This window comes from Gopherus flavomarginatus, chromosome 5 (assembly GCF_025201925.1).
Source record: "Gopherus flavomarginatus isolate rGopFla2 chromosome 5, rGopFla2.mat.asm, whole genome shotgun sequence".
NCBI classification, from domain to species: domain Eukaryota; kingdom Metazoa; phylum Chordata; order Testudines; family Testudinidae; genus Gopherus; species Gopherus flavomarginatus.
In genome coordinates, this window is record NC_066621.1 from 153,401,514 (window position 1) to 153,415,681 (window position 14,168).

Sequence of the window (14,168 nt, forward strand, 5' to 3'; positions counted from 1 at the left end):
AGCCTGCCTGATAGAGCCCCTAATACCTGAAAGCATTTCCTTAGGCACTAACTAATCGACGTGGTTTTTAAATCTCTTAATAACCATGTAACAATGATGTTTTGTATTTAAAAGTCCTCCTCTTTTTTTTTTTTTAAGGAGGAATTTAGGCTCCATTTTAGGAATATTTCAAGAATTATGGACTGCGTTGGGTGTTTAAAATGTCGCCTTTGGGGAAAGCTGCAAGTAAGTCCAATAAGCAATTTGTTCTATTTGTACAGCACCAGGGTCCTGGTCCATGACTGGGGCTCCTTGGTGTTACTACAACATACATAATAAATGAATCCACTCAGTTAAGATGACTTTGTTGTTTGTATGAATCTGTTCAAATAAAGTGATGGGAAGTGAAGTTAATTTGCTAACCAAATGGCACACTTACTACTGTTTTATTTACACTGCACAGACTCAGGGCTTAGGTACGGCGCTGAAGATCCTCTTTTCACAAAAACTGATAGAAAACATGCCAGAAAGCGGCCCCTCTTACGGATTCCAGCTAACGAGACAAGAAATCGTCTCCTTCTTCAATGCTTTTGGAAGGTTAGTTTAAAATTCTGTGTTTTGCTTTTTTCCAATCTAAATAAAATGTAAGGTGGTGCATGCAAATAAAAAACATGTACTGTGATTAGTAACTGCAGTGTTAACTCTTCAAAATCTGATCAAACTTCTTGATAATGACACTTCTAAACTTCAGTTGATGGTTTTGATATTGTTTAAAGTAGGAATAAACAATGATTTCTGTTTCATTTTCTGTGATTTAAAGTTAATACTCAAGGCTCTTATATGAAGAATTCAGAAGTCTGTACAAAATTGCATGTATCTGTTTTAGGAACACATTGTCCTTCAACAAAGGTACCCATTATCAGGCCTGTTCAGCATGGAGGCTGACCTTAAAGCTTCTAAGTTTTAAAAGAAAATTGGTACATCTATTTACAAGAGTTCTGTTTAACAGGCATCCATCAGTTAGGCTCTTTGGGAGCTGGGGAGGTTTGGCTGACACTTAGCTGTGGATAAAAGAAGCCTTTCAAAAGAAAGACAGTTACACGCTGCCCCTTTGTTCGGTTAACAGGTCTGGAGTTCTTAGTTGGCTAACAGGTTTTCTGTGAGATTCTTTGCACCAAGTTGCTGGCTTTTAAAGTTTCGTAATCCTGGTTTATAGCTACATTAATTTCAAACCAAGCCTCTGAGTATTATCCCCAGTAACGCCAGTTAGTAGCACACGGCAGGGGGAAAACTCCAGGGTAGATAAGTTGGTCTGGAAAACATTAAGCACTTTCTTCAGCGGGTTATTTTTCAGCTTGTGCTGAGAGACAAAAAATAAACCACTCAGTGCTGCTGCCATCCTTTTTAAAAGGGAGTTCTGGCTACTGCAGTTCACTTTTTGATGTGCTGATTTAATGGGACCTTAGAAAACAGCTTGTATGAAACTGGGAGTACTCCACAGGTGAATATTTCCAAAGGAAGCTGATTAATGACACTGAGATTCCCCCCTCCCCATCATTCCCTCCCCCCGCCATGTCCTTTTATGTGCTAAAGTACTATGAACGAGTGTCAACCCCAGTATGAAGCTATATTCAGCAAGAAGGGTCTTTCATTCCACTTTCTCTTCCCATCTGTACCAGCTGGAAGTGCTTTGTAAAACAAACATTTAACTACATCAAGACAAACTGAAATGTTCTTTACTCCATCATATGTTTGTAAATTACCTTCAGATCAGCTAGTCGGTATCCTGTATTTCAGTGGTTCCCGAACTGGGGTTTGTGAACTCCTGAAGGTTCGCTAAGTGTTACAGGTTCTCGGGGAAAAATTCCCTAATGGTGGACAGAGCTGTTCCTAGGAACTCCGGCCACCATGGGGCCAGCAGCCTGGAGCCCCTAGACTTCCAAGATCAAAGCAAGCATCTCTATCACACTGAGGAGATTTAAACTTCAGGTATCCTTATAAGAAATGGAAAGGGAGGTGGATATTTTTTGCTGTTTTTAAAATTCAATAGGCAGCTACTATTGTTTTAAAAATGATTATGAAGAGCAAGTTTAAGCTTTGTTGTAACGTGCGTTTTTTGCCTGGACTGCTCAAGACCTGAATGCTTGTGTAGGAGGAACTCTTTGAGTTGGCTTCTTAAATACCTTCCTCCTGTTTCACATCTGATACTCCTTGATGAAACATAGGAGCTTTGTCTTCTAACAGCCTTATTCAGAGTGATACAAGCTACGAAAGTGAGATCTTGGAAGAGTGTTCCCGTTTTCATAATGTAATAAAATACTGTAATGATGAATAATAATCAATTAGTGTCTAATAAGCATGTCATAAAAACAAAATTTTATATTTCCAAGATCACTGCTTTTATAATTTATACTCCGATAAAGGAGAAAAACCCTGGAAATATTCATTTTTAGGAGTGGGTTTGCGAGACTTGACATTTTAGTGAAAGGGGTTCACAGGTTGTTAAAGTTTGGGAACTACTGCTCTGTTTGAAACGAGAATACAGTGAAGGAGCATACATTGCTGTAAAAACATGAGAAGTTCAGCAGGGGAGTTGCCTTGGTGATTTTCTCACTGATGCCAAACCTCCAGTAGCAAAGTGCATTTTGCAATAAACTGACTTGGTGTGCGCACTTCAGAAACTTTGAAAATAAACACCAGTTTATCTGTAAGTTGTTTCGACAACCCCTCTGAATGGCTGTTTTAATTGTATAGTTGGCTTCATGACAACCTCTGTTGAGCAAGTGTACTTGACCACACCTGAGCTAACGTTCTATTTAGGAAGGGTCCACTTCTCTTACTCTGATTGAGAACGTATAATAATTTTACATCTGGCTTTAAAATGAGTCAGCAAAACTTGTTTCAGTTCCATAATCCCTTTTAACATGCAAAATCCTTAGCTACAAGAACTGTTTTCTAATGTTATTTACATTTATAGAAAAACATTTAAAATGAGACCTTTTGTGTATTTTAGATTTCTCTGAACTTTTTTCCTCTTTTCTCTTGCTTACAGGATTTCAACTAGCATTAGAGAGCTGGAAAACTTCAAGAACTTGTTACGAAATGTACAGTGAATTTGTCTGACGGAAAAAGACTGACCTTTTTAATTGTTTTCTATAAAACAGAGGAAAATCAGATTTCCTTCACACTTCAGGCAACCAAAAAAGGAAAAGACACTGGAAGAACTCTTCACTTTACAGAATGATTGCGTCAGTAACCTGCTGAGACCAAGTCTTTTGTACAAAGAAGCTGATTTTTGTAAAGGGGTGGGGTGGGGAAGAAAGATTTGATTATGTGTAAAGTAAAATGATCAATTTTTATTTTTTTGAAGATAATTTTGAACCATTGACTAATGATTTAAATATGTGCTGCACTCCTTCCTTGGGTAAAACGTACCTGTTTTTGTCTGCCTTTGGAAATTGACGGTGTTGGTGAAAATGTGACGCTAGACAAATGCAGAAATACAAAATACAAGTATAGTAACTCACTAGGGGTTGTCTGTGTTCCGTAGTTTCTTCCAGACCTCACCATTTAAGTTGTTTTAAAGGCAACATTTTGTGAGGGTGTAAAATAGAAAAAAAACTCTTCCCTTGGTACAGTCCTGGGGCATACTACACTCTAGCTTAGAGGATCTACCTAAACTTCATAGTTGATGCTATATAAAGAACTGCTTCGTGTCCCCTCTAAGAGTTTGTCAACAGGAGAAAGCTGCACCAATTGAACTAAAGGTGTGATTCTAAAGCAGTGCAAATCCCTGTATGGATGCACTTTATTTCAGTTACCAGGCTTGTTACAGTTTAGCTCAAGTCAATTATAGCAGTTTAGCTCAAACTGATTACTAAGTGATCACACAGAGGTGTGTGTCAATTTAAATCCATTTTAAAAACCCAGTTAAAGTGAAACTGGTGAAACCCTGTGTAGACAAAGCCTAAAACAGTATTTTGCTCTGACTACACTTTCCCCTTAACCCTATTTTAGAAGGGTAATTGGAGTACAATATGCTGAGTCTGACTCCTAGTCAAAGCCAGAATGGTTCTGTACAAATGAATCTTGGTGCATCAGCAATCACTGCAGGTCTTAAAGGTTGCCAGACACTTCTTCCCCAGAGGCTGAGATGAGACTGGCACATCTCCCTCAGCAGGTGAGAAACTTCTAGTGTAATTCCCAGGGAATTACAGACCAGTCAGCTTAACTTCTGTACCCAGAAAGATAGTGGAGCAAATGATTAAGCAATCAGTTTGCAAATATCTAGAAGATAATAAGGTAAGTCAGTCAGCATGGGTTTGTCAAGAACAAATTGTGGCAAACCAATGTGATAGCTTTCTTTGACAGGGTAACAAGCTTTGTGGATGGGGGGGGAAGTGGTAGATGTGGTACATCTTGACTTTAGTAAAGCTTCTGATACGGTCTCACATGACCTCAAACAAACTAGGGAAATGCAACCTAGATGGAGCTACTATAAGGTGGGTGCAAAACTAGTTGGAAAATCGTTCCTAGAGAGTAGTTATGAGTGGTTCACAGTGATGATAGAAGAGCATAACGAGGGGGTCCTATAGAGATCAGTTCTGGGTCTGGTTCTGGTTCTGTTCAGTATCTTCATCAATGATTTGGATAATGGAATACAGCGTATACTTATAAAGTTTGAAGATGGTACCAAGCTGGGAGGGGTTGCAAGTGCTTTGGAGGATAGGATTAAAATTCAAAATGATCTGGAGAAATGGTCTGAAGTAAATAGGATGAAATTCAATAAGGACAAATGCAAAAAGTGCTCCCTTTAGGGAGAAACAATCGCACACATACAAACTGGGAAATGACTGCCTAGGAAGGCATACTGTGGGAAGAGATCTGGAGGTCATAGTAGACCATAAGCTAAATAAGAGTCAGTAACACTTGCAGGAAAACCCCCACAAAACCCTAAAATCTGGGATGTATTAGCAGGACCATTGTAAGTAAGACAATATAGTAATTCTTCTGCTCTACTCTGCCCTGATTAGGCCTCAACTGGAGTATTGTGTCCAGTTCTGGGTGCCACATTTCAGGAAAGATTTGGACAAACTGAAGGAAGTCCAGAGAAGAGCAACAAAAAAAAAAAAAATTAAAGATCTAGAAATGTGACTGATGAGGGAAGATTGAAAAAATTGGGTTTGTTTAGTCTAGAAAAGAGATGACCGAGGGAACATAAATTTTCAAGCACATAAAAGGTTGTTACAAGGAGGAGGGAGAAAAATTGTTCTTAATCTAAGGATAGGACAAGAAGCAATGGGCTTAAATTGCAGCAAGGCAGGTTGAGGTTGGACATTAGGAAAAAAACTTCCTGTCAGGGTGGTTAAGCACTAGAATAAGTTGCCTACGGCTCTTGTGGAATCTTCATCATTGGAAATTTTTAAGAGCAGGTGAGACAAACACCTGTCAGGGATGGTCTAGATAATACCTAAGCCTGCCATGATTGCAGGGGCCTGGACCTCTTGAGGTCCCTTCCAGTCCTATGATTCTACATACCAACAAGATGTTGGGAAAAGGGATGCCAGGGTTCCCCCCAAGAGTGCTATCTCTGGGCCCTGGTCCTGGGTTTCATTCTCAATATGCCTTACCTTGGCTAATGTGTGTCTGAAGTTTGGATTTCCAAAAGCTGCTCTCAGGATGGAGGAAAACGTTCTTCCCTGCTCCACCACCCTGGCATGTATGGGGAAGACGTGTACATGAGCATATGCCTCCTCTCTTCCTCACAATCTCTGACCAACAGCATTGTGCCAGTCGAGATTGGTACTGGTTCCTAGCTCTCCAATAACTGTCCCAGCTGTAACAGGTCAGACAGTATGTTTCACTCTGGAAAACTGAGCAACTGTAGGGCCTGACTCCTCCACCATTGTTGGTTGGAAAAAGCAATTCTTTCCCCAACCAGGAATGCACTGAGAAGGTCTTTGTCAAGTGCAGCGCCCCTACTCTTGCTTGCATTTTTTCTGAGCAAGCAGCAGTGGCAAAATTGGGTAGAACCTGCTCTGTTCCCCTCCTCTGCTGCCAACTCTCAAAAGTTTCCTGCTCATGACAGCCACATGTATTTTTTTCCAAGCCCTGGCTTTTAACTAACCTCCATCACATCTGGCAACATCCACCACTGGGTTTCATTGTCCAGTGCAACCAACCACTGGTTAAACACTGTTCCTGGAAGGAAATCACCTCAGTCTTTTGCTGTTTGATAATGACTGATGGCAGCAGCGGCTAGGGTTATGTGCTAAACTCTACTCCCTTAGGGAAAAGGAGGAAAATGGGTGGATTTTTTCAGATTTTCTGCTATCAAGTTAGTGACTGAGCATGCAAGTTCTGTTCTACCACCAAGAGTGGACATGTGTCATGAGTAGGGCAGGCTGCTTCCATGCAAAGCTACAAATCATTTTGATTTCCATCACTAGGCAATGCAGAAAAGGATGGACATGGAATGCTCTTTGAGCCAAGAGCTAGGCCCAGCCTTTGTTATATTGACCATGTTTAGCAGGGTAGTGTCACTGGGCAAAGTACTGCATATAGACACAGTCACAACAGGCCTGGCTTTGGAGAGCTTAGGATCTAAATAGGCCCAATGGGTGGGACAGGGGAAACACCTGTGCAGCAGGAGGGTGGCCACTGGCAAGGTAGTGCCATGGTTTATTGAGGTGGGGGAATTTAGTTAGGAGGGGATCAGCAGAAGAGAGGGGACCATTTGAGGGAAGGGGGACTGGGCAGGGGAGAAGAGAGAGGCTGGGGAGGAATAAAGCTGAGGTGAAGGGACTGGGGGAAGGGAGATGGTTGGAACAAAGAGCCAAGCAGCACAGGGCAGAGACAGTCCAGTTAACATTGTAAAAAAGTTCTGTTTAGAGGTCCCTGCTCTGGCAGCTGCTGCTACTGGTTGGAGTCCCCAAGATCACAGGCAGGGAGGCACCAGCTGGGTGCTGCTTTGCCCCTAGAGGGAGAGGGGGGCTGAGGGTATGGGGGCCCTAGCTCGATCCTATTTTATTCCTCCTCTTCCTGCACAGCAGTCCCTGCATTGGCTGCTTCTGGCAGCTTAGGGACATGGCTGGCTCCAGGCCTGGTTGGTCTCTGCGCAGGTAACGAGGAGGGAAGCTAAATGTGATGTTCTTTGGCGAGTGCTTGCTCATATCACTTCTAGTTAGGTGTATGCACACGCCCTGTGCACAGATGTTGGAAACTTTTCCCTAGCAGCTACCAGTCAGGCCAGCTGTGGAGCCCCCTGGAGCCTCCATATAATGTTCTATATATGACCCTGCTGGCCCAATGCCCCTCGAGTTGCTCCTTACCCCCAGTGCAGTTGTTGGAACAGTGGTCTCTTGCTTGCAAGTGCTCCCCTAAGCCCTAGCTCTTCTACTTATCTTTGTATATAGTTACCCACTGTTCATTGTCCTCTTTAGTTGTTAAGTATAGTCTTTAGCAGTTGGGGGGGTGGGGACTTCTTCTTTGCAGGGCTCCAGGACATGCAGCCCCAGAGCTTCAAATGCTGTAGCTCCTGCAGCAAGCCTCTGCCCATGGGCAACCTGCACACCTCCTGTCTTTGGTGTCTGGGAGGGGCCCATCAGATTTGCAAGGCCTTTAAGCCTCACACAAGAGAGGAGGGATGTTTGCCTGAAACAACTCCTCATGGAGTCTCCCCCTCTCCCCACAATGCCTGACACACATACCTCAGGTGCCTTGTCTACTCTCCCCATGGGTGTGTTACTGGCTCAGGAGGTGCTGCCCCCCAGGCCTGGCATGTTGTCTCCCCCCAAAATGAGTTTTAAGTGCATCATGCTACAGGGCCCAGAACCTCCACTTACGCATCTGCCTTGTTACAGCAGAGGGTGGGTTCTCAGCTCATCCCATCGCCAGAGGGCACTTGGCTAGAATCAAGGCTGGGTGCACGGGCCAGAAGTATGTTTCCCTGTAAAGGAAAACTCCATTCAAGCATGGTGGCTGCTCTGACACCACACCTTGTGCTTACGAACTGGGGAGAGGAGCGCTAGAGCCTTTTCCTCCTACATTCCAAAGAGCGGAGATAGAGGGTTGAAGGACAGAATAAGGTGCGGGAAGGAGGGCTGAGATGCAATGTCAAGCGTAGCTTGCACCTCACCTTGAGGAAGGTCAGGCCCTCACTGCTCTTACCCACCTATCTTCATTCTGCTTCGTGCTGCAGCCGCACGCATCTACTGCTCTTGTTACAAATACAGAGTCACTAAGAGGCCCTGAGTCACCTCGTGGATTGGCAAGTTGCAGACTGGGCTCTGCAGAGATCTTATGCCTGTGGTTTTCCTGCATCAAGAGTCACTTGACCCTTCCAGCCGATCCACCTTAGGACAGCTCTCCTACAAGATGGGGCTGGTGGGTGCCATGGGGAATGCTTGTGAAGGAGGCCGAGACCTAGATAGTAGTATCACTTTCCTCAGTTTGTTCTTCAAGCCAGAAGATTCCTCTTAGAGCCTTTATAGGAGTGTCCCTTTAGCAAGCGAGTGGAAGCTGGATCTCTGCAGGAATGCAGCAATAGGGGGGAGGGGAGTAAAGAGAAATAACATGGCTTTAAATATTTTAAATTGGAGTAGAGTCCATTGATGAGTGGACAAGTGATGCAGAGAGCCCAGTTGGCAGAACTCAGCCCAGATGCCCAAAAATAGCACAGAAGAATTTTTTATTCAACATAGTAGTGCTTGGTTACAGTTTAGTGAACAACAACAAATAGGTACATTCATTGGCCACAGCTTCCTGGTGCAACCAGCTCTCAACTGGCTGTGAAGCTGAGAAAAACAGTTAAACCATTACCAAAAAAAAAAAAAAAATGGAATGAAAGGCAACTATGCATATAAAAGTCATTGTACACGTCAGCTATAAATTACTTCAGTAAAACACAAGGCCGGCCCCATGCCGAGCGGTCGCAGTTCTGACATTAATGGCCATCTATACAAAGTAATAGAAAACAAAAAACGTTTGCTAGTCACTCACTGGTACACACTTAAGCAACGAGACTCACGGCCCTGATCTGTGATCCTAATGAGAGGAAGATCATCTTGTCGTTCTGTGCGTCAGTGCAATATGAACAATGAGCCAGTAGCCCTTTTTTTTTTGCGCAACACTCCCTTCCCTCCAAAGGAAACTTAAAGTGCTCCTAGTGCTTTGGACTTTTTTTTCTTTTAAGCAAGAACAGGGGCCAGTGGCTGAACTTTGCGTCTTTGGTGACTTATGGGAGGGGAAGAGAAGGACTGCGGCTGGAGTCCAGGTCCTTAGCTAGTTTCACCATAAGTCAAGCGGCGATGAAGACAGAGCAACCGGTTTCTGAATCCCACCCTAGGTAATGAGACGGGTCGTACAATTGAAGCTAAAATAAATCTCCTTTCTAGCTCAAGTATTGGAGCAAGAAGGACCAAGTGATCTGCCAAGAATAGTCTCCGAGCCTTTAGAGGAAAGAGCACGGGTTGCCTTGGTTTTGGACCAGTGAGCAAGAGTGTAAAATGAGGACATTAGAGGACCTGCTACACCTCGAGCCAGCTGCTCAGTTTCTGGGTGGGGGTTATACAGAGAGAGGGGGTTCAGAAGTAGCTCAGTAACAGCAAGGATGTCGATATGCTCATGGGGCGCTCAAATGTTTTCCCCACACAGATCCTAGGCCTGCCCCCAAGTCTCTGTTACCTTCTTTGAGAACCAAAGAGTCTATTCTTGGAAAAGTGTGTGTGTGTGTGTGTGTGTGTGTGTGTCCCCGTCCCCCACCATACAGCTGTGAGCCTGGGAATCAGCGTTTTAAAGGCTCGACAGTCGCTTCAGTCATGTTCCATGTGCCAGCGGTATCCCCACTTGTCTACAGGGGGGACACGACACTTCCCCACTGTCCTACAGATTATGTGGTCCTGCTCAGTCCCTCAGTAAAGTTTTACTCTAACATCAAATCTTAATTCAAGTTTAAAAACAAAGCACACCCTTGGAAAGTGCATGCAGTTGATGGCAGGAGCTAGTCCTGCTGATCAGCAACATATGCCAACCATTTCCAGTTTCAGCTTCAAAAAGGAATGCTAAAGGTGGAGAGATCCTGGGGGAAGCCTACTACAGGCTGGAGATAGCAGCTCTGCCAGAGAGGCATGCTTTTCCTTGTAGGAGCTACTAATCTATGTAAACCAACAATGTATTTAAGAGTTCACTTTAGAGCCTAATCCAAACACCTGTGCATCCTTACGGCCACATCTTGCTTTCCTGTTTTGAATTGGGTGCTTTTAGACACAGTTAAAAATGTGATTTAAAGGCCAACATCCTGCCAGAATAAAATCCTGGCTGTTAAAAAGCCTACACCATTCCATTAAATGCTTCTCACTCACTAGACCCACCCTCCAGTGCACACCCTGCAATGAGATGCCAACATTTATCTAATACTTCAATGCGAGGGGCCCCCTTAGTTCAGGTCACATTGCACTACTTTTATAGTGCGGTCAGCGGAATGTCATGGGACACTTATTCCTCAAACAGTCTGAAAAGACAGGAGAACTCGAAGTTTTGAGGCAGTCCCAAATAGTGGCATGCAGGTACCACACTGCAGGCTTCATGATTTTGGTCAGAGAAAGCAGCCATGAAAGCAAAGAGAAGTTTTCATGTTCTAAGAATGACCTCTAGCTTATATTCAGTCAGGATAAATATAAAATTGCTATTCTCCCAAAGGCAGATTAAGCACTGGCTCCACTAGGGAATGCAGTGAACAGATCCTAATATGAAAGAAGCCGTGTTATGGATGGGTTTGGGCCAAAATAAAAATGCTCACGCCACTTATCCAGACTGACTGCTAGGTTTGCTTGAAGAAGCCACCCTGCAAGAAGCAGGCCTCATTGCCACATGCTCTCACCACGGTAACCACACTCATTCTGTTCGCTTTAGGTGGCATTTTTCTGTTTAAAAAAAGAGCAGAGCTTGTTACTGTTTGTGACCTTCATGCTAGTACAAGCCATTGAGTTCAGGCTTTTAAAGGCCTTTGCAACATTCATGCTTGAAGGTTAGCTTTAACCCACAGTCCAGCTAAAAGTGTTTTAGCAGTCTGCTGCCCCGAGGACCGAGTTAGAGTAAGCCCACATCCCCAGCAAAAAGACACTACATTTGTCTTGCGTGAATATGGCACATTATACATTAGGTAACTTTCTTCATTAGTGTAAATCCCACAGTTTCTCTGAAGAGGGCGCATTTGTCCTTGGAGCGGATCAGGTCGCAGAGTGCAGCACGGCCTGCGTATCGACGCGCCTGTCTTCGCAGGACGACCGCACCTCTCCCAGCTACGGATGTGCAGTTAAAAAGGGGAACATGGAACAGACGCGGCTGTTCCAAAGGGAAGTCTGAGTGTGAGGTGTTCCTTCAGAATGTGCAGATAAAAGTGCAAATACGCACTTGATGTTGGTCTAGTGAGTCAGCTCTGGTGCTTCTAGCTGCCAATAAGCATCTTGAGAAGACTGGACCCCCCGCACCCCATCCCTCCAAAAAAGCTCCCAGAGATTTTTCACCTTCCCTTTGCTACACGGTACCATGAGTAACAGTTTTACATACCACACGCAGCTTAAGTCTCCAGGTCCTGGGTTACAGCTGCTAGAGAGAATGGAATGTTTGTGCAGATGGAGTTAGATGTTTGGAGAATGATCGGACTCTCACAAAAGCCGCCCCAAGAGAAGTGAATCTTGGCGGGCTCTTCAGTTCTGTGGCGTGGAGTATAAGCTGTGGTGATTGTTAGCTTCCAAATCACTACACGTGAAGAGCAGCGGGGCGGTGTCTGGCTTAGGTCCACTCAGATAGGGAATAACCGCACAGCTATCGCTTCCAGTCAGAGTGCCATACCAGCCGGAGCACGGAGGGGTAGCCAAGCTTTGGGAGAAGAATGGGAAATACTGGTTAGAGACGGGAGTCTAGCGTTATCCCAGGATTGTGCTGTCTAGCGCTGGAGTTTTAATACAAAACAGAAGTTGAAAGTAGCTTCAGCTAGGAAGCTTTGTCCAAAGCTTCAACTTTCCAGAGGTGACCAGTGATTTTGGTGCTCAAGTTGACATCTTAAAGGGTCCTTAATTTTCAGAGAGTGGGTGTCCAGCACCTAAGAGGTCAGGCCCTTTCCAATGGGTGTCATAAGCTAAGCATCTCCCTCCCCTCCCCCAAAAGCAGCTGTCAAGTGATGAAAAATCAGTCATGCCATTAAGTGCACTGTTAAACTAGAGAATATCCAAAAATATTGAAAATGGTGTTTTCTACATTAATATATTAATGTCAATAAGGGTACAGTGCTCAGTTACAAATATTTGCACTATAAAACAAAAATTTTCAACTCGTCTCATACAAGTACTGTAATGCAATACCTTTATCAGGAAAGTTGATCTTATAAATGTAGAAATAGGTAAAAAAACTGCATTCAAAATAAAATGAACAGTATAAAACTTTTGAGCCCACAAGTCCACTCAGTCCCACTTCTTGGCCAGCCAAATCACTCAGACAAGGTTGGTTTCAATTTTCAGGCAATAATGCTGCCTGCCTCTTGTTTACATAATCTGAAAGTGAGAAGAGGTGTTCATATGGCACTGTAATAGCCGGCATTGCAAGATATTTAGTGCCAGAGGCACTAAAGATTCATAGGTTCCTTCATGCTTCAACCACCGATCAAGAGGACGTGTGTCCATGCTGATGATGGGTTCTGCTTGATAACAATCCAAAGCAGAGTTAACCGATGTATGTTCATTTTCATCATCTGAGTCAGATGCTACCAGCATAAGGTTCAGTTTCTTTTTTCGTGGTTTGGGTTCTGAAGTTTCTGCATCGGAGTGTTGCTCTTTTAAGACTTCTAAAAGCCTTCTCCACACCTTGTCCCTCTCGGATTTTGCAAGGCACTTCAATTCTTAAACCTTGGGTCAAATGCTGTGAGATTTCTACAGCTACATAGGTACCTTCTTTGCATTTTGTCAAATCTGTTGTGAAAGTGTTCTTAAAACCAATATGTGCTGGGTCATCACCCAAGACTGCTATAACATGAAATATATGCAGAATGCAGGTGAAACAGAGCAGGAGACAAAAAATTCTCTACCTAAGGAGTAGAGTCACAAGTTTAATTGATGCATTTTTTTTTTTAAATGAGCATCATCAGCATGCAAGCATGTGCTCTGGAATGGTGGCTGAAGTATGAAGGGGCATAGGAATGTTTAGCATATCTGGCATGTAAATACCCTGCAGTGCCGCCTACAGAAGTGTCACGTGAATGCCTGTTTTTCACTTTCAGGTGACCTTGTAAATAAGAAGCAGGCAGCAGTATCTCCCATCAATGTAAACAAACTTGTTTGTCTTAGCAATTGGCATACTAAGAAGGAGGACTGAGTGGACTTGTAGGTGCTAAACTTTTACACTGTTTTGTTTGAGTGCAGTTATGCAATCTCTATCATGAAAGGGAAAATCTGCCGTTTGGTTATATTTCAGTACTTGTATGAGGTGAATTGAAAAATATTTTGTTTATCATTTTTACTGTACATACATTTGTAAATCAAAAATATTGAGAGAGTACTGTGCACTATTCTGTGTTGTAATTAAAATAAATATTGAAAATGTAGAAATTAAATATTTTGGATGTTTTTCAAGTGGTAGTCTATTGTTATAAGTGCGATTAATTTGAGTTAATCATGTGAGTTAACAGCAATTAATTGACAGCCCTAAAATAAAGCCAATATACACAAGTTCACTCGTCACTTCTAGGACTGTTGGTATTTCTAGAGCACCCATCACACCAAGATGAGCTCAGAGAAATTCCTGGACCTCAGCCTGGGGAGAACACTACATCCCACTAAGTTTTCATACATCTTGTGTCTCAAGACTGTTATAAAGCAATAATTGTTACTCCAGAAAAAAACAAAAACAAAACAAAAAACCCAACCCATCCCCTCCCCCCAACCACACACACACTTTACCCAGGACTTTCTGCAGCTTGCAAGTCTTCACCAGGAAATCAGCAGTTTTTAGTTTACAGGTACACATGCCTGTAAACTTCTATGCATTTTAACAAAGACTCCTCTTCTCCAACTTTAAGCACACAAGAGTGGCCCGATTTTCAATGGTGGTTAGCATCTGTAGCCAAAGTCCATGATTTCCACCAGGGTAAGTTCAGATCTCAGGTCCTTAGTGCAAGCCAAAGCTTACACTACGAA

The 14,168-nt window shown here is 43.3% G+C and overlaps 2 protein-coding genes across 11 annotated transcripts in view; one reads left to right on the plus strand and one right to left on the minus strand.

Moving 5' to 3' along the window:
* The window catches only part of ERO1A (endoplasmic reticulum oxidoreductase 1 alpha), a 39,132-nt gene extending 35,626 nt beyond the window's left edge, over positions 1-3,506 (plus strand). For 2 of the 3 annotated variants that reach the window (XM_050954707.1, XM_050954708.1), the window contains 3 exons: positions 139-225; positions 443-576; positions 3,032-3,506. In XM_050954707.1, the coding sequence (XP_050810664.1) occupies positions 139-225; positions 443-576; positions 3,032-3,092 (282 nt within the window). In that variant the 3' untranslated portion in view covers positions 3,093-3,506. Of the gene's footprint in view, positions 1-138; positions 226-442; positions 577-1,776; positions 2,269-3,031 lie in introns of those variants that run through there. The other variant, XM_050954709.1, reaches the window with a different exon arrangement.
* GPR137C (G protein-coupled receptor 137C) overlaps positions 1-14,168 on the minus strand; it is a 66,604-nt gene that overhangs the window by 27,981 nt on the left and 24,455 nt on the right. For 3 of the 8 annotated variants that reach the window (XR_007774614.1, XR_007774617.1, XR_007774616.1), the window contains exon 7: positions 11,548-11,859. Coding sequence is in view for 2 of the 8 variants with exons in the window: in XM_050954727.1 (XP_050810684.1) it covers positions 11,688-11,859 (172 nt within the window). In the remaining 6 variants the exon portion in view is untranslated. Of the gene's footprint in view, positions 1-5,882; positions 8,508-8,648; positions 11,860-14,168 lie in introns of those variants that run through there. The other 5 variants (XM_050954727.1, XM_050954724.1, XR_007774615.1 and 2 more) reach the window with 4 other exon arrangements.